This window comes from Oncorhynchus masou, chromosome 25 (genome assembly GCF_036934945.1).
Source record: "Oncorhynchus masou masou isolate Uvic2021 chromosome 25, UVic_Omas_1.1, whole genome shotgun sequence".
Classification (NCBI taxonomy): Eukaryota; Metazoa; Chordata; class Actinopteri; order Salmoniformes; family Salmonidae; genus Oncorhynchus; species Oncorhynchus masou.
In genome coordinates this window covers 18,146,597-18,164,431 of record NC_088236.1, presented here as the reverse complement: position 1 = coordinate 18,164,431, position 17,835 = coordinate 18,146,597, and the positions used below count along the sequence as shown (strand labels likewise).

The 17,835-nt window shown below is 42.6% G+C and overlaps 1 protein-coding gene across 3 annotated transcripts; it reads left to right on the top strand.

Moving 5' to 3' along the window:
* The first annotated feature begins 373 nt into the window (after window positions 1-373).
* Window positions 374-17,017, top strand: LOC135513858 (very long chain fatty acid elongase 7-like). Of its 3 annotated transcripts, none has more exons than XM_064936824.1 (9): window positions 374-581; window positions 11,890-11,973; window positions 12,053-12,232; window positions 12,597-12,787; window positions 13,804-13,884; window positions 14,350-14,406; window positions 14,596-14,701; window positions 14,934-15,070; window positions 15,237-17,017. In XM_064936824.1, exons 2-9 carry the CDS (start codon window positions 11,910-11,912, stop codon window positions 15,507-15,509), a joined length of 1,089 nt encoding a protein of 362 aa, XP_064792896.1. In that variant the 5' UTR covers window positions 374-581; window positions 11,890-11,909; the 3' UTR covers window positions 15,510-17,017. The 3 variants fall into 3 exon arrangements, with proteins under 3 accessions (XP_064792896.1, XP_064792895.1, XP_064792897.1); XM_064936823.1 differs by having other exon boundaries at window positions 375-581; window positions 11,885-11,973; XM_064936825.1 differs by lacking the exon at window positions 12,053-12,232 and having other exon boundaries at window positions 378-581; window positions 11,885-11,973.
* Window positions 17,018-17,835: the final 818 nt, after the last annotated feature.

Below are 17,835 nucleotides of genomic sequence, written 5' to 3'. Positions count from 1 at the left end.
TGGGGGAGGTGTTGTAGGGTTGGAGGGTAATAAAGGAAATATATATTTTGAAATGTGTGTGTGTGTCTATGTATGTATATATCTAAATGTGTGTGTATCTATATGTGTGTGTGTGTGTATATGTATGTATGTATGTATGTATGTATGTATGTATGTATGTATGTATGTATGTATGTATGTATGTATGTATGTATGTATGTATGTATGTATATATATATATATATGTGTGTGTTTTCACATACAAAAGTGATTGCTTTTGATGAACACGCTTTATCTGCCTCCCAATGAAAACGAATTATAAAAGATGTGTTTTATGTTTCTGGACGATATGTACTACGCTGCCATCTTGACAACATGACCGAGCGGCGCTCCTCCCTCACCGATTTTGCCCGTTCATGTCAAGGGCCAAAGACCGGTGCCCCACGCTTCAAGTTAATATAACTCACTCATTGGACGGCAGTTGCACAGTAGGGAAGCGACTCCTTGGAAATTACATTTGACACACCTGGCGTCAATTGCTTACACCTGAGCCGGAGTAGTAACACAAGACCGAGTAGGATACTTCTCTCACAATATTGGAGGTTTGTGAATTATGTTCCGGTAGCCTATACCATATTGTGTTGCGACATTATTCATACACTGAATAATAACTTCTGCCTTGTGTACGCAGTCTCAGCAGGATGAAGGTGTCATATTAATTTAGGCTATATACAGTAGGCTAAACGCCTCATTTATTTTTTGCCTTTGTCACATATTTTCCGGCATTTTCTCTTAAATGTAAACTGAGGTTGAAGGGATTTGCTTGAAGTCCGTGTTATGCGGCATCCATCTTTGCACCTGTTTCGAGCCATGATCGATTCCTGTTTTTATCAGGTATCGTGCCTTTGAATCGGCTGTTGAATCTAACCTGGTCTTCAGGGGTGGCGATAAGGGAGGAAACATTGATTTTACTAAATTAAATACTTTTGTAATCTTGCTTCCCTAATTGATTTGAGATGTAATGTCGAAAGTGTGTCGCATAATTCATCACAACCCATTGCTGTGGGAAATTAGGAGTTTGATAAACGTTGTGGCAATATTCCAAATGATCAGCGGTGGTGGACTCCACGAGTCTTCAGGTCAATTTTATAATTCAGGTGTTGCGCATGCTGTTAGTTTTACCTTACTGTCAAGCTGCGAATTTCTTGTCTAGAAAGACTAGGCCTATGATAAAAATACTGAACTATATTGTTTTCTTCAAACAATGATAATCATTATTTTAGATTTACTAATACAATTGTTCAGAAAGATATTTAGGTAATACTTTTCTCCCAAAAAGATGAGTGTCAATTCTTTGTACCCGTTTTTTTTTCAATATTTTGTGCACCCTCTCCTTGCAAGTAAAATGGCACTATATAAATATTGGTGAACACATTTGGGTGGGTCATAATGCCATTCCTCCATATAGAATCTTCCCAGATTATTGACATCCTTCAGTCAGTGTTTATGGATTAGATTACCCCCAAAATACCTCTATTTTAGTTTCATAAAATTATGTCCATAGCGCCTGGTTCCAGTCTAAGTGCCAATACTGTTTAACAAGCTACAGGTGTTTACCTTTGTTGGTTCCTCTCAATATTTTTCTTTCTTTCTGGCAACCCTTCCAAAGAGCCTATTGGCAGGTGGCATCTAATTATGGCTTAACAAACTTGATGTGACCAAGTACTGTGATTCTCCAACTAGCCGATATACCGCGGAGTGTCTGGATACAGCATGGCCAAAAGTATGTGGGCACCCTTTCAAATTAGTGGATTTGGCTAATTCAACCACACCCATGCTGACAGGTATATTAAATCTAGCATACAGCCATGCAATCACCACAGACAGACATTGTCAGTAGAATGGCCTGTACTGAAGAGCTCAGTGACTCAACGTGGTACCGTCATAGCATGCCAACTTTCCAACAAGTCAGTTGGTCAAATATCTGCCCTGCTAGCGCTGCCCCACTCAACTGTTAGTGCCATTAATGTGAAGTGGAAATGTCTAGAAGCAGCAACGGCTCGGCCATGAAGTGGTAGGCCACACAAGCTCACAGAACGGGACTGCCAAGTACTGAATCGCTTGGTTTTAACACTAACTAATTCCAAACTGCCTCCGGATGTAACGTCAGCACAATAAATGTTGGCCGGGAGCTTCATGAAATGGGTTTCCATGGCCGAGCAGCCACACAAGCCTAAGATCACCATGCACAATGCCAAGCGTCGCCTAGAGGTGTAAAGCTCGCCGCCATTAGACTTGGGAGCAGTGGAAACGCTTTCTCTGGAGTGATAAATCACACTTCACCATCTGACAGACAAATCTGGAGTTAGCGGATGCCAGGAAAATGCTACCTGTCCCAATGTATAGTGCCAACTGTAAAGATTGGTGGAGGAGGAATAATGGTCTGGGGCTGTTCTTCATGGTTTGGGCTAGAACCCCTAGCTCCAGTAAAGGGATACCTTAATGCTACAGCATACATTCTAGACGATTTCGTGCTTCCAACTTTGTGACAACAGTTTGGGAAGGCCATTACCTGTTTCAGCATGACAATACCCCTGTGCACAAAGCGAGGTACAGAAATTGTTTGTCGAGATCGGTGTGGAAGAACTTGACTGGCCTGCACAGAGCCCTGACCTCAACCCCATCGAACACCTTTGGGATGAATTGGAACGCAGACTGCGAGACAGCCTTAATCAACATCAATGCCCTACCTTACTAATGCTCTTGTGGCTGAAAAGAAGCAAGTCCCCACATAAATGTTCCAACAGCTAACGTAAACTCACCCCATTCCGTACAAATGTGCTCAACCACGACATTCAAACGAGGCTGCAAAGAAAAGTAATTGGACTGTAGCGACTGTGTTGACTTCAAAATCTGGGGTGTGAACTACGTTTCTATTCAAGCATTGATTGACATGGTAATGGCTCTATAGTATTGGAGAAAAGTTGAAAAAACGGACCCTCCGTTACATCGTGACGTGTCATGCTGTAACGTACAGCACGCATAAAGCAACTATTTCTGTCTTACAATCTCTCTCCACCAAGTGTAGCACTTCTCTCATAATTTAAAAACAAGAAATGGACAGTGATGGGGGTAAGAGGGGATACCTAGTCATTTTTGCAAGCGGTCATGAATCGCAAAGCCGCTGTTTACTTCTGAAGATCACTTTAGCACCGCCCTAAAAACCCGATTCAAATTCGACACAAACCTTCAAGTAGGTATGTAATGACACATTATAGAAGCTCTTTATAGTGTTTTATTTATATTTTAAAGGTGATAAGTTGGACAGATCGAGTGGGGGAAAAAAGTTTTCCCACACAACATCTCTCCTCACTATCACGCATTACTTTCGCTTCCCCACCCACCATTTTTAAAAAGACCCAACGGAGCTCATTGCCTTCTTGAATCATACAGAAATGGGCAGCGTAGAGGTCATGTAATTGATTATGTTGGAAAGGGGACATTACAGTTGATCTGGAAGTATTACGTTTTTGGGGCGCTAAAATAAGGTCAATTGTACAGACCAAGGCGATGCCCCAAAGAGTGTGTGGGGGGGGGGGACTGATGATGAGTTTTGACTGATGAGTTACTTCCGGGATGACTGACTGAAATCCTCTCTGTGTAGCCTGATTGATGGGGTCTTCTAGGCCCATTGGAATACTTTAAAAAATGCATTCCCCCTTGAGGTAATCACTTATTTTCTTCGGCCATGATGTAGTCATTTGTGTATTTGGAGTACTGTAGTTTAATTGGGTATATTTGATGGCTTCATCAGTGTGGGAGCTGTCAGACAGGAAAGGTGTGTCAGAGTTGCATAAACTGAAACAAACATGTCAAAGCGTGCGTACGTGCGTCTAATGGGGTCACCATGTTACCCACATTTATGAATGACTCCGACTAGAGTGCTATCCTCTTGTGTGTAGTCAAGACACCATGCCTTATTGGTCAAAAGAGAAACTTGCATGATCTGACCTTTAAAGTGCCATGTGTAGATCCATGTAGTGCATTATCTCAAGTAATCACCTACTACACTATACACTGCACCTGGAAAGTATTCAGACCCCTTGACTTTTCCACATTTTGTTACGTTACAGCCTTATTCTAAAACTGATTGAATAAAACATGTTCAATCCACACACAAACCATAAGGACTAAGTGAAAACTGTTGTTTAAAAAAATAAAATAAATGTAAATGTATAAAAATAAGTATTCAGATTCTCTGGTCTAATGAAACCAAGATTGAACTCTTTAGCCTGAATGCCAAGCGTCACAACTGGCACCATCCCTACGGTGAAGCATGGTGGTAGCAGCATCATGCTGTGGGGATGTTATTCAGTGGCAGGGACTGGGAGACTAGTCAGGATTGAGGGAAAGATTAATGGAGTCAAGTACAGAGAGATCCTTGCTCCAGAGTGTTCAGGACCTCCGACTGGGGGCAAACGTTCCCCTTCCAACAGGACAACAACCCTAACCACACAGCCAAGACAACGCTAGGGTTGCATTTCTGAATGTCCTTGAGTGGCCCAGCCAGAGCCCAGACTTGAACCCTATCAAACATCTCGGGAGAGACCTGAAAATAGCTGTGTAGTGACACTCCCCATCCAACCTGACAGAGCTTGAGAGGATCTGCAGAGAAGAATGGGAGAAACTCCCCCTCAAGAAGACTTGAGGCTGTACTCGCAGCCAAAGGTTCTTCTGCAAAGTATTGAGTAAAGGGTCTGAATACTTTAGCCAATGTGATTTTATTTTATTGTCATGGAGGTATTGTGTGTTATGGCAGCAAAGGGGGGACCAATTCCATATTAATGCCCATGATTTTGAAATGAGATGTTCGACAAGGTGTCCACATGTCTATTTGATTATGTTATGATCGTTTGCCATTAGGTAATGATGATTGTGTTCAGCTTTTGGATCTATTGCTTGCGGTAGTTTAAATAAAATGTATTTTTTATTTTTAATCCCAGCCCCCGTCCCCTTAGGAGGCCTTTTGGTAGGCCGTTATTGTAAATAAGAATTTGTTATTAACTGACTTGCCTAGTTAAATAAAAAATAAACATTATTTTCCCTCGGCTCAACTCATATGATTTGAGTTTTATACAGGGCAACTCTGTGCTTGAACACTTAATGCCAGTTCAGGCATATCCTGTAGACTTACTAGTACTCTGATCTATGTTTTATATAGGGAAATCTAGTTTTGAATGTTCCATGCATCCCCTTGCTTGGGTGAGAAGGCCCTGCATAGGGTTTGTGCTGAAATGGGAGCTGCTCCCTTTCCCCTCTTACTGTATAATGTTCCCTGAAACCAGTCAGACAGCATTTGATTGTTAAAGCTTACATTCTTATCTTAAGGTAGTTTCACGAGGTAGGCTTTGTCAGATAACACTGTGTATCCAATACTCTGGGACTTTACACGGGTCTGTTAGATTTCATAACCACCTTATATACTGTGATGTTGATTTACACGTTTGAGTCTCTTCTGTACACAATACTGTATTCAGTAAATGTATTGGGTGTTTTCTTTGTGTGTTTTGGAATACTTTAAAGTCAAATACTTCCAAAGGACAATGTGTAGTTTTCAGGCAGATTTGATCTTGCATTGTGTGGATCTTTAGAATTGTTAAGTTTCTTGCTGTCCCCAGTGATGGGTTCTGTTTTTCTTCTCTTATTGATGCCCCTCACATTTCAGACCTTTAACTCAATTATTCAGTTAATTTGAATGGCCTGGGAGGAATTTTGCGTACTTGTGAATATCAAGAAAACTGAAGTTCCTATTCAAAAAGCCCTACCCTTCTAGGAATTTTAAAGCGACTGCTTCACGTGGTTTGTCTAAATGCAGGCTTGTTGTACTAGCCATTACTTGGGCCTACATGTTATGCTGAATCTTGAAGAGCATTTAGAAAATTAACCATCCTCTCCTGCTTGAGATGTATGGCATGATGGCTTAGTTATCTACTGGTTTAGTATGCAGGAAACAGTTTGAAAGGAAATCTGACTTGGGCATGGTGAACATGTCAGACAGCAATCCAGTTGTGTTGAGTGTTGGCCTAATTGTTATACAATGCAGCTTTGTTCCATGGCTTGGCATTCTGTGTCTTCGGGCTGTGGTATTATTGAATAGAGATGATGACAGGATGGTAATGCTCGCCGCATGTAGCTGTTCTCTCTGTAAATGCATGGCATTTATCCTTACCCATTAACAGGGAGGGAGCTATCCTTGATTTACCCACTTCATATGTATATACTGTATTCTAGTCTAGGCTCATCCTATATAACTACTGCTGTATACACCTTTTACTATTACAATAATGTCTATACAGACCATTTGTGTGTATTATTGCACTGTTGGAGCTAGGAACATAAGCATTTTTCGTTACACCCGCGTAGGGCTAGGCGATATGGCCAAAATATCATGTATGGTATTTTTCAAGTTTGACAGTATTTTAAGTTTTTGATTTAATACAAGTTCTATGTGTGACCCTAGGGTGGCAACACATACATTCTAAATTATTTCCATGGGTCTTTCTCCATTTTGATTGTTTTTATATTGTTCAATTAAATTTCAACCTCAAATAATTTCCTGTAATCATTTGAGATCATTAACACACTGCCACGATATGGCCAAAACAACGAGGCATTATTTTTAACCAAATGTTGCAATTGCAATTTAGATCAAAACACTTGGGTGAACTTTTGGAAGCATGGAAATAGAACGTTTATTACAATTCTATAGTTAGAATATAAATAATAGTGGGCACGTTGAATACAGTGTTTGACATGACAATTAATGAAAATGCCATGAATGCGTTACTGTGACAGGGTAGGAACCAAATTGATGTTCAGTGTTTCCTAGGGAACCCTATAATCTTTGGCTACATTACATTTTTATTCATATAGCCAACATATGCATGCTTCGCCTATTCCTCTTTGAATTAGAAGATACTGTTGCACAAACAACATGCTGATATAAGCCTCCACCAGTACTGGTATCAGGCTGTATGAGCTGGCTACGTTTGCTCTGACTCAGTACTTTTATTAGCCAGTTATCTAGTCAGCGATTAGCAGTAGTGGCTAACACGATTTAGCGTAACTTGCTAAGAAAATACAAATTAGCGGTTTGCAGATGTAAGAAACACAAACTAATATTTGTAATTATAGAACGCTGGGGATTTATATTAAAATCAAAGTGGAAACATCGGCGTCATCAAGATGGTTGCATGTGCTGCATTTACCTTGCAGACTGAACGAAAGTGTATTGTGGTCAAGCAACAACATGCGCTCCTTGAGAGAGCGAGCGGAGAGGGATGACTCAAGTAGCGGAATAAGCTATAAAAATTGACGTTACACACGGCGTATCACATTTACCAAACATTCAAATACCGTTATAGAAGCTAATGTAAAAACAAACCTGTCCGTGCATAAATACCGGTGTGTAAAGCCCTACATCCGCAATAATAACTGGGATATGCTTAACATCCCGGCAGTCCTACAATCTAAGCTAGATGCCCTCAATCTCACACAAATTATCAAGGAACCCACCAGGTACAACCCTAACTCTGTAAGCAAGGGCACCCTCATAGACGTCATCCTGACCAACTGGCCCTCCAAATACACCTCCGCTGTCTTCAATCAAGATCTCAGCGACCACTGCCTCATTGCCTGTATCCGCTACGGTGCCGCAGTCAAACGACCACCCCTCATCACTGTCAAACGCTCCCTAAAACATTTCTGTGAGCAGGCCTTTATAATCGACCTGGCCTGGGTATCCTGGAAGGACATTGACCTCATCCCGTCAGTCGAGGATGCCTGGTCATTCTTTAAGAGTAACTTCCTCACCATTTTAGATAAGCATGCTCCGTTCAAAAAATGCAGAAATAAGAACAGATACAGCCCTTGGTTCACTCCAGACCTGACTGCCCTCGACCAGCACAAAAACATCCTGTGGCGGACTGCAATAGCATCGAACAGTCCCCGCGATATGCAACTGTTCAGGGAAGTCAGGAACCAATACACGCAGTCAGTCAGGAAAGCTAACGCCAGCTTCTTCAGGCAGAAGTTTGCATCCTGTAGCTCCAACTCCAAAGGTTCTGGGACACTGTGAAGTCCATGGAGAACAAGAGCTCCTCCTCCCAGCTGCCCACTGCACTGAGGCTAGGGAACACGGTCACCACCGACAAATCCATGATTATCGAAAACTTCAACAAGCATTTCTCAACGGCTGGCCATGCCTTCCGCCTGGCTACTCCTACCTCGGCCAACAGCTCCGGCCCCCCCGCAGCTCCTCGCCCAAGCCTCTCCAGGTTCTCCTTCACCCAAATCCAGATAGCAGATGTTCTGAAAGAGCTGCAAAACCTGGACCCGTATAAATCAGCTGGGCTTGACAATCTGGACCCTCTATTTCTGAAACTATCCGCCGCCATTGTCGCAACCCCTATTACCAGCCTGTTCAACCTCTCTTTCATATCGTCTGAGATCCCCAAGGATTGGAAAGCTGCCGCAGTCATCCCCCTCTTCAAAGGGGGAGACACCATGGACCCAAACTGTTACAGACCTATATCCATTCTGCCCTGCCTATCTAAGGTCTTCGAAAGCCAAGTCAACAAACAGGTCACTGACCATCTCGAATCCCACCGTACCTTCTCCGCGATGCAATCTGGTTTCCGAGCCGGTCACGGGTGCACCTCAGCCACACTCAAGGTACTAAACGACATCATAACCGCCATCGATAAAAGACAGTACTGTGCAGCCGTCTTCATCGACCTTGCCAAGGCTTTCGACTCTGTCAATCACCATATTCTTATTGGCAGACTCAGTAGCCTCGGTTTTTCGGATGACTGCCTTGCCTGGTTCCCCAATTACTTTGCAGACAGAGTTCAGTGTGTCAAATCGGAGGGCATGCTGTCCGGTCCTCTGGCAGTCTCTATGGGGGTGCCACAGGGTTCAATTCTCAGGCCGACTCTTTTCTCTGTATATATCAATGATATTGCTCTTGCTGCGGGCGATTCCCTGATCCACCTCTACGCAGACGACACCATTCTATATACTTTCGGCCCGTCATTGGACACTGTGCGATCTAACCTCCAAACGAGCTTCAATGCCATACAACACTCCTTCCGTGGCCTCCAACTGCTCTTCAACACTAGTAAAACCAAATGCATGCTTTTCAACCGATCGCTGCCTGCACCCGCATGCCCGACTAGCATCACCACACTGGATGGTTCCGACCTTGAATATGTGGACACCTATAAGTACCTAGGTGTCTGGCTAGACTGCAAACTCTCCTTCCATACCCATATCAAACATCTCCAATCGAAAATCAAATCAAGAGTCAGCTTTCTATTCCGTAACAAAGCCTCCTTCACTCACACTGCCAAGCTTACCCTAGTAAAACTGACTATCCTACCGATCCTCGACTTCGGCGATGTCATCTACAAAATTGCTTCCAACACTCTTCTCAGCAAACTGGATGCAGTTTATCACAGTGCCATCCGTTTTGTCACTAAAGCACCTTATACTACCCACCACTGCGACTTGTATGCTCTAGTCGGCTGGCCCTCGCTACATATTCGTAGCAAGAACCACTGGCTCCAGGGCATCTACAAGGCCATGCTAGGTAAAGCTCCGCCTTATCTCAGTTCACTGGTCACGATGGCAACACCCATCCGTAGCACGCGCTCCAGCAGGTGTATCTCACTGATCATTCCTAAAGCCAACACCTCATTCGGCCACCTTTCATTCCAGTACTCTGCTGCCTGTGACTGGAACGAATTGCAAAAATCGCTGAAGTTGGAGACTTATCTCCCTCACCAACTTCAAACATCAGCTATCTGAGCAGCTAACCGATCGCTGCAGCTGTACATAATCTATTGGTAAATAGCCCACCCATTTTCACCTACCTCATCCCCACAGTTTTTATTTATTTACTTTTCTGCTCTTTTGCACACCAATATCTCTACCTGTACATGATCATCTATCACTCCAGTGTTAATCTGCAATATTGTAATTATTCACCTACCTCCTCATGCCTTTTGCACACATTGTATATAGACTCCCCTTTTTTTCTACTGTGTTATTGACTTGTTAATTGTTTACTCCATGTGTAACTCTGTGTTGTCTGTTCACACTGCTATGCTTTATCTTGGCCAGGTCGCAGTTGCAAATGAGAACTTGTTCTCAACTAGCCTACCTGGTTAAATAAAGGTAAAATAAAAAATAAAATAAATAAAAATATCTGCAAAATATTTTTACGCAACCAGTACAATTTTCTTTGACCGATTCATTTGTGGTCTTTATCGTCTGTAGCCTAGTGGGTAAGAGCAAGGAGCCAGTAGCCAAAAATTATCCCCTAGCCGACTGCGTGAAAAATCGGTCTGTACCCAAGAGCAAGGCAATTAACCCTAATTGCTTCTGTAAATCGCTCTGGATAAGAGCAACTGCTAAATTACTCAAATGAAATGTGTGTAACCTTCCCCCCTGCCTAGCAACAGGTATGTTGTCTTGGGAATGGTGTACTTGAGCAGGTGGTGTGGTATATGGCCAATATAGCTGTCGTATATGGCTAATATACCACAGCTAAGGGCTGTTCTTAGGCACAACGCAGAGTGGTATATTGGCCATATACTACAAACCCCCAAGGATCCTTATTGCTATTATAAATTGTTTACCAATGTAATTAGTGCAGTATAAATAAATGTTTTGTCATACCCGTGGTATACGGTCTGATATACCATGGCCTTCAGCCAATAAGAATTCATGGCTCAAAGTTTTATAATGATATTTAGAAAACAGCCCATCTTAAATAAGAGAAAAATGTTGAGTAGAATACATGGGTGATACTGATACTCAACTGAGTTGTATAACATAATTATTATATTCTCTTAATTGAGTGAAGCTTGCGTGTGTGAAACTGACTTTGTCCCAATGTGAACGTGTGCCACACACTCCAGTCAATGAGTGTTTTGCAGCTCCCTGCATGCTGACCATGTCTGCATTTCCAATTGGCACCCTATTTAGTGCACTACTTTTGACCAGAGCCCTATATGTGCGGAACCCTGACTGATGGCCATTGTACTATCAACACTCCTTCCCTAGTCTCCCTCTGAGCTACTGACAGAAGCAGAGAAATGCTGATCCGATTATTTTCACTTCAACAATAGTCTTTCGCGCATGGCTGGTATATTGTGTTATATGACCCGTCCACTTTGGGTCACCATATTTGAATATGTATATTTATTAGAGGCAAATGGGTTATCTAGGACACGATGGCAGTTTGCCAAAATCCCGAAGTATCCCTTTAAGAAAAGGGTGTAAGATTGAGATTAAGGGATGTTACTTCATGTGGATCATCCCTGTAGGACTGCCTAAAATGTCTAGCTCTGTATTACCTCTGTCGAAAATGTGATTCCCCCCCCCCCCCCAGTGTTTTATATCTATTTCCACAATTACGTCGGAATAATACTGTGAAATTGTGAAAATTCTGGTCTTTTTAGTGTAAGAATGGTTTGAAAAGACTGCCTGAAACTTCAGCCAGTTTGGTGTGATGGAGTTTTGGCCTGCCTGCTTGACACCAGGCGGTAAATAGACCAATAAGAACAAGTTTTCCAAACCTCTGCCAATAACAGCTAATTTTTGGTTTTCCCCTCCCCACTCAAACCACTCCCAGACAATCCAAGCAAAACAATTCTTGCTTGAGAAATTGCCCTTTGCTAAGAAGCCATTTTTGTTTATTTTTGACAATTTTAATTGAAAACACAGTAAGGTAACGGTTTACCTTAATATATTTTCTGTTAGCCATACATTATTTGATTATTGAGATATACAAAAACAGCTGTATTGGGCCTTTCACCTATGACCCCAGTGTTTCCTCCAGGACAGCTAAAGGAGCTCCGGGAGACATGGAGTTCAGGGATCTAACGACCAGGGTCGGACTCTGGTATGGGAACTTCATGAATAATGCAGGTGAGGATCCATCACTAACTGCTGTCCAACAACAATGAATAGATTGAGTTTTGGTATTAAAAAGGCAAATGGGTTTTAGGCTACACGTTTCAGGCAAATGGGTCTCCTGGGTGCCGCTGCGGTCCAAGGCACAGCATCTCCGTGCAAGAGGTGTCACTACAGTCCCTGGTTGGAATCCAGGCTGTATCACATCCGGCCATGATTGGGAGTCCCATAGGGCGGCGCACAATTGGCCCAGCGTCGTCCGGGTTTGGCCGGGGTAGGCCGTCATTGTAAATAAGAAATTGTTCCTTACTGACTTGTCTGGTTAAATAAAATAAAATCTCTATATTTTTGTATGTTTTCAGTGGAAGCCAGAGTATAACGAATGAAAGCATTATGCAACATTCTCTTCCTATGTTTTCCTTGGTGGAAGTAGACAGATATTGGCTGTGTATCTAGCCGAGGTTGGTCTTCTGGGGTTGATGAAATAGCGCTGATCATCATTACAAGCCATGAGAATCAACTGTAACCTACCCTCTTAAACATATTGTTGGTGCATCACAGTTGAATGCTTGGCTAGATGGCATGATGTACTGATTTATTTGATTGAATCATATACTCAACCCTTCTCTGCTGTCAAGACCCCAGGACAGAAGACTGGTTTCTCATGTCATCGCCGCTCCCCCAGACTGTAGTAATCGTGGCGTACATCTACTTTGTGACGCGGCTGGGGCCCAGGCTCATGGAGAAACGCAAGGCCTTCCACCTCAAAGAAGTTCTCATCATCTACAACTTCAGCGTTGTTGCCTTGTCCCTCTACATGTGCTATGAGGTGGGTCTCTTTCTCAATGGACTTCTGACAGGCTCTAGTGTTTTATACTGCCTCGTCAAGCAGGACAGTCTGAGGCAAGCGGCAAAAAAATGAATCAGTTGTGATTTCTCAAGTTTAATATGAAGAAGGCTATGCTTCAGGATCACAATGATGCATCATTTCATACTTAATTACTTTCTTCTGATCATTACATTGTCAGCGGCAAGACAAACTTAATCTCAAAATAGTTGGAGCCTTTTTTATTTGCAAGGTGTTTTTATACCAATGGTTCTAAATAAAATCACACACATATTTAGCAGTCGTTATTGCGGGTGTAGCGAAATGCTTGAGTTCAAATCAAATTCTATTTGTCACATACACATGGTTAGCAATGTTAATACGAGTGTAGCGAAATGCTTGTGCTTCTAGTTCCGACAATGCAGTAATAACCAATGAGTAATCTAACCTAACAATTTCACAACAACTACCTTATACACACAAGTGTAAAGGGATGAAGAATATGTACATAAAGATATTTGTCCTGGAGGGCAGGTAGTTTGCCCCCGGTGATGCGTTGGGCAGACTGCACCACCCTCTGGGTTCATATAACACAGTAGATTGAGGGTTTTCCATTGACACTAGTCCATTGTAGGGTCACAGATCAGTGATTTACCTCAAGGAAACAGGAAATTATGCCTTTTTGGGCCAAATTCCTTTCTGTTGACTGGTGTGCAGAACCTGTCTTGAGCAGGAAATGCAGGTCATGATCCACAGGCCATATAGTGAAATTACTTTTTTGTTCCACTCTTTTGTCAGACTGTCAAGGTTTAATGGTTGTCACCAAACACCAACTTGTACTTGGTATTAAGAAACGTGTGTGGTTGAGGGGGGTGTCATTAGTAATACTTTCTTTAGTTTCAGTGTGAAGACGATACATTTTTATTGATGTCTAATCTTTGCACAAAGGAGAGCCATGCAACAACTAGTGTGTTGTGATTTGGAGTATGTTTTTAATTCATTGCCTCTTCTTCCTGTAGTATGTGATGTCGGGCTGGGGAACGGGCTACACGTTCCACTGTGACCTAGTGGACTACTCAGACTCACCGCAGGCAGTGAGGGTAAGAGCTGTGGAATGTGACTCTACCTGCAACAGACAGGCAGAGAACTACTACTGGTCGTTCCTCTCTTCTTATGAGCACCCATTCACCTGTGGAATCCCCATCTGACTCTAGCATGCCAACAAGCTGTTGGAACAAAGAAGCATTGAGAGCAGGTCATTCCAGGAGTGATTCACACCACGTTTCCTGTGTTGCATAATATCATTAGTTGTGTGGTGAGGCCTGTTAGGCCGCCACCATCCTACCAAAGCAGGCGGACTAATCTGGCAGTCTTTTCAAACAACTCTTACACTGAAAGGGCATTATCATTTTCACAGTATTATTCTAACCTCATATTGTGTAAATGCATATATAAAACAGGAAACTCATATTTACTTTAAAAGTTCAGTGCTGTGACAGGTACACGTTTTGCTTACCTGTAAGTAATGTAATTATACTTGTCACTAATAACCTCTCTCTCCTTAGATGGCAGGGACGTGTTGGCTCTACTACTTCTCAAAGTTCATAGAGATGTTGGATACGGTAAGTTGGTTCTTTTTAGAACAGCTTTCTGACTATCTGTGTCTCGCTTGTTCAGATGGGTTTGGGTTAAATGCGGAAGACACATTTTGGTTGACTGCATTGTTGTACAACTGACTAGGTTTCCCCTTTTCCCTTCTGTCATTTTCACTCTTGTTCTGTTCTAAATGGCTGAATTCTCCCTCCTGTTAGATCTTTTTTGTTCTGAGGAAAAAGAACAGCCAGATTACGTTCCTCCATGTCTACCATCACTCCATAATGCCCTTTACCTGGTGGTTTGGTGTCCGCTTCGCTGCAGGTACAGTAGAGTTACTTGAGTTACTCCCATGACTGTATTAAACTACTTACAAATGGGCATACTACCAGATGTGTATAGTGATGGACTGTCCCAGAAAAATGTCAGTATTCAGCAGGTCATCTTCCTTAGGAGCTGTTGTAGGAAGTGGAACCTGGAAACCTGTCCATCTAGGATTAGCATTGCCCAATAGAACAGCAAACCATGACTGCTAATTGCTGGTGTCGTCCTTCAGGTGGCCAGGGGACGTTCCATGCCCTGTTGAACTGTGTGGTCCATGTCATCATGTACGCTTACTATGGCCTGTCTGCCCTGGGCCCCGCCTACCAGAAGTACCTCTGGTGGAAGAAGTATCTCACCACCATTCAGCTGGTACGTACTGCACTTCACTACTACACTAGTGGGGGAGTTGGATTTGAACCAATACCAGAGAGCCACCCATACTTTTTTATGGACAATGATATTCTGTTGGGCCTCTTGGGATGGTCTCCTTATATGTTCAAAACAAGTAATATATAACCTTCCTGTCTGTCCTCAGATCCAGTTTGTGATCGTGACCACCCACATCTGGCAGTATTTCTTCATGAAGGACTGCCCCTACCAGTTCCCCATCTTCATCTACATAATAGGCCTCTACGGCCTGGTCTTTCTCCTCCTCTTCCTCAACTTCTGGTACCACGCCTACACCAAGGGCAAGAGGCTGCCCAAGGTCCTTCAAGCCAAAACTTGGGCCCACCCCTACAATAAAACTAATGGCCAATACAATAGTGAAATAACCAACGGGAATGGATTCCATCACAAGAATGAGTGACAGGGTGTCGAGCAAATCAGGCTAAGGATTGGGGGTTGAATGCATTTGAATATCAGCCTATTCAGCAACTGAAATTAGACATGGATTTCCAATATAAAAGTCAGCGCACCTTTGAATTCAAAGAGAATTGACACCAACCCTCTGGACCTTCTGATCTCTTCTGTTCTCTCTGCTAAGGCAATCTCTTCTGTTCTCTCTGCTAAGGCAATCTCTTCTGTTCTCCCTCAAATCTTTGCCCCAAAGCTGTACTGTACTTTTGTATGACATATTTTCCATTTTTATACCTGTGCTTTCCTTTCCTGTTCAGGGTGAGTCTGTGTTTTTAATAAACAGATTTTGAATGTTAGATAAGTGTTAGGTTAGCCAATGGTGAGACCGTTCAGTAGCTTTGTCTAGTTCTGTCAAACCAGCCTGAATAACCCACACTTCCTATGACCTGTTCTCCTCTGCTGTTTAGAATTGGTGCTGAAGCTCTCTAGTTTTGGCTGCAGGATTCAGCTTTGTGACCTTGCTTTCAGCTGTTTTTTTATTTTTCAATACCTGTAGTTTTTATATTTGTTTGTACATTTAATTATAAACATTTATGTATTATGTTATTGGAGTCTAGCCTTGAGGAAGATTTTGTCTATCGGCCATCTCCCAGTAATGGCCTGAATTATTTCCTGGGCCTGTTCTCATGGCTGGGAAAAACTCTGGGCCCTACCCATAGTACACCTGTAATGGCGGAGGGGTATAGGAAAACCATTGTGCCAGTAAGAACTGATGTTTACATGTATACTGAGTGGAGCATATTCGTGGTGACCCCCTCTTTTGTAAATTCCTCACCCACTTCTCTGGTTTGAGCCACAGCCTCTACTGGTGCTGAGAAATGTTCAACGCCAACCTGCTCCTGATGACAGTTGTTGGCCTACTTTAAAAACTGTATTTATGTCCAACAGAAATGACGGTGTGAATTTGAAGCCAGATAGGAAGGAGGTGGTGTAGTACTGTTCTTGCAGGATCCGGAGCAGAGCACAAGTTTAGCTTTTGCTGTCACAAGCATGGCACAATATTTGAAAAACAGTAGCCGTTGTTTACCACTACATGCATATTCGTTAAATCTTCTGTTCCAAATTGAGTTCAGTTCTGTTATGACTTGCTATGCCATGCTTATGACAGTTTAAAGTGGACTTTCTCATTGAGTGTTCATATTTGGTGCTCTCCTGGTGATTTGAGGACACAGCATTAGCTGAGTGTAGGATGGGCCTCCACAGGTGTAGTAAAACCCCCGTGCCTTGGGTGCAGGCTGAGTCCAATAAGCAACAGCGATCTAGCTGATCTGCAAATTATTTGCTGACGTTACCCATGTGGGTTACGTACCGTTCAGTGCCTTTGTCAGAGCCCCTCCAGCTCCTTGATGTAGCTATGAGTGTCCTCCAGACATGATGCCACAATAATTATGTATAAAAAATAATTTGTAAATGTAATATTTGTATTTATGATAAAAATAAATGCTCTTTATACTGTTATTATACATCACCTGTGTGATTTTTCTATTCCTGGGGCTTAATTCCTAGCAAGGATAGAAATTCCCTTCAAGGCTTTGCTTGAGCATATTTAACTGTCTATTAAGCAGGACAGATATTAGTGGTAGTAAGAACTCTTTAAAATGGGTGAATCTTGACCTTTTAAAGGCAGCATTATCAACGTGACATTCTACCTGACACACAAGATGCCAGCCATTGAGCATTAAACCTTGGCAATCCTTGAGTTTGGACGCTGCCATTGGACGTGACGGAATGCGGGCAGTATTGCAGCTTTTCACTGATTTCAAAAGGAGTGTTCCCTCAATGGCTGAAGCACAGAACAATGAGACCGATAATTCACTGGATGTATAAAGTTGGCGTTTCCACTCACTACCAAAGATGGTGGTGAGAGGAAGCTGGTGGCCTGCAGTGGGAGAATGAATGACATTCTGCTAATCTTCTCATCGATGAAACATTTGATCTCAATAGTTTTGTTTCTAAAATGAAAATCTGTTACGAACAGAGTGGACACATTTTTGTAGATTTTACCCTTTGCACTTCCCAGAGTAGGCGTTCCTAACGCAAATACATGCTAGAATGCTCCAATAGGCTCGTGTTTGTCTCTGCCCACAATAGGAGGTTGGTGGCAACTTAATTGGAGAGGTCTGGTTGTAATGGCTGTTGCGGAATGGTATCAAATACACCAAACACATGGTTTCATGCCATTCCATTACCTCCCTTGCAGCATGAACTAACATGTTGTCCACCCAATCAAAGGACCAGAGAATTAATCTAATACTGAAAGCATAAGGTACTGCATG

Bases quoted from the DNA above. Each gene is read 5' to 3' on its own strand.
- LOC135513858 (XM_064936824.1), top strand. From the start codon at position 11,910: ATGGAGTTCAGGGATCTAACGACCAGGGTCGGACTCTGGTATGGGAAC. The intron at 12,233-12,596 runs GTAGGCCGTCAT...TCTGCTGTCAAG, and splicing joins GTCGTCCGGGTTTGGCCGGG to ACCCCAGGACAGAAGACTGG. The intron at 15,071-15,236 runs GTACGTACTGCA...GTCTGTCCTCAG, and splicing joins ATCTCACCACCATTCAGCTG to ATCCAGTTTGTGATCGTGAC.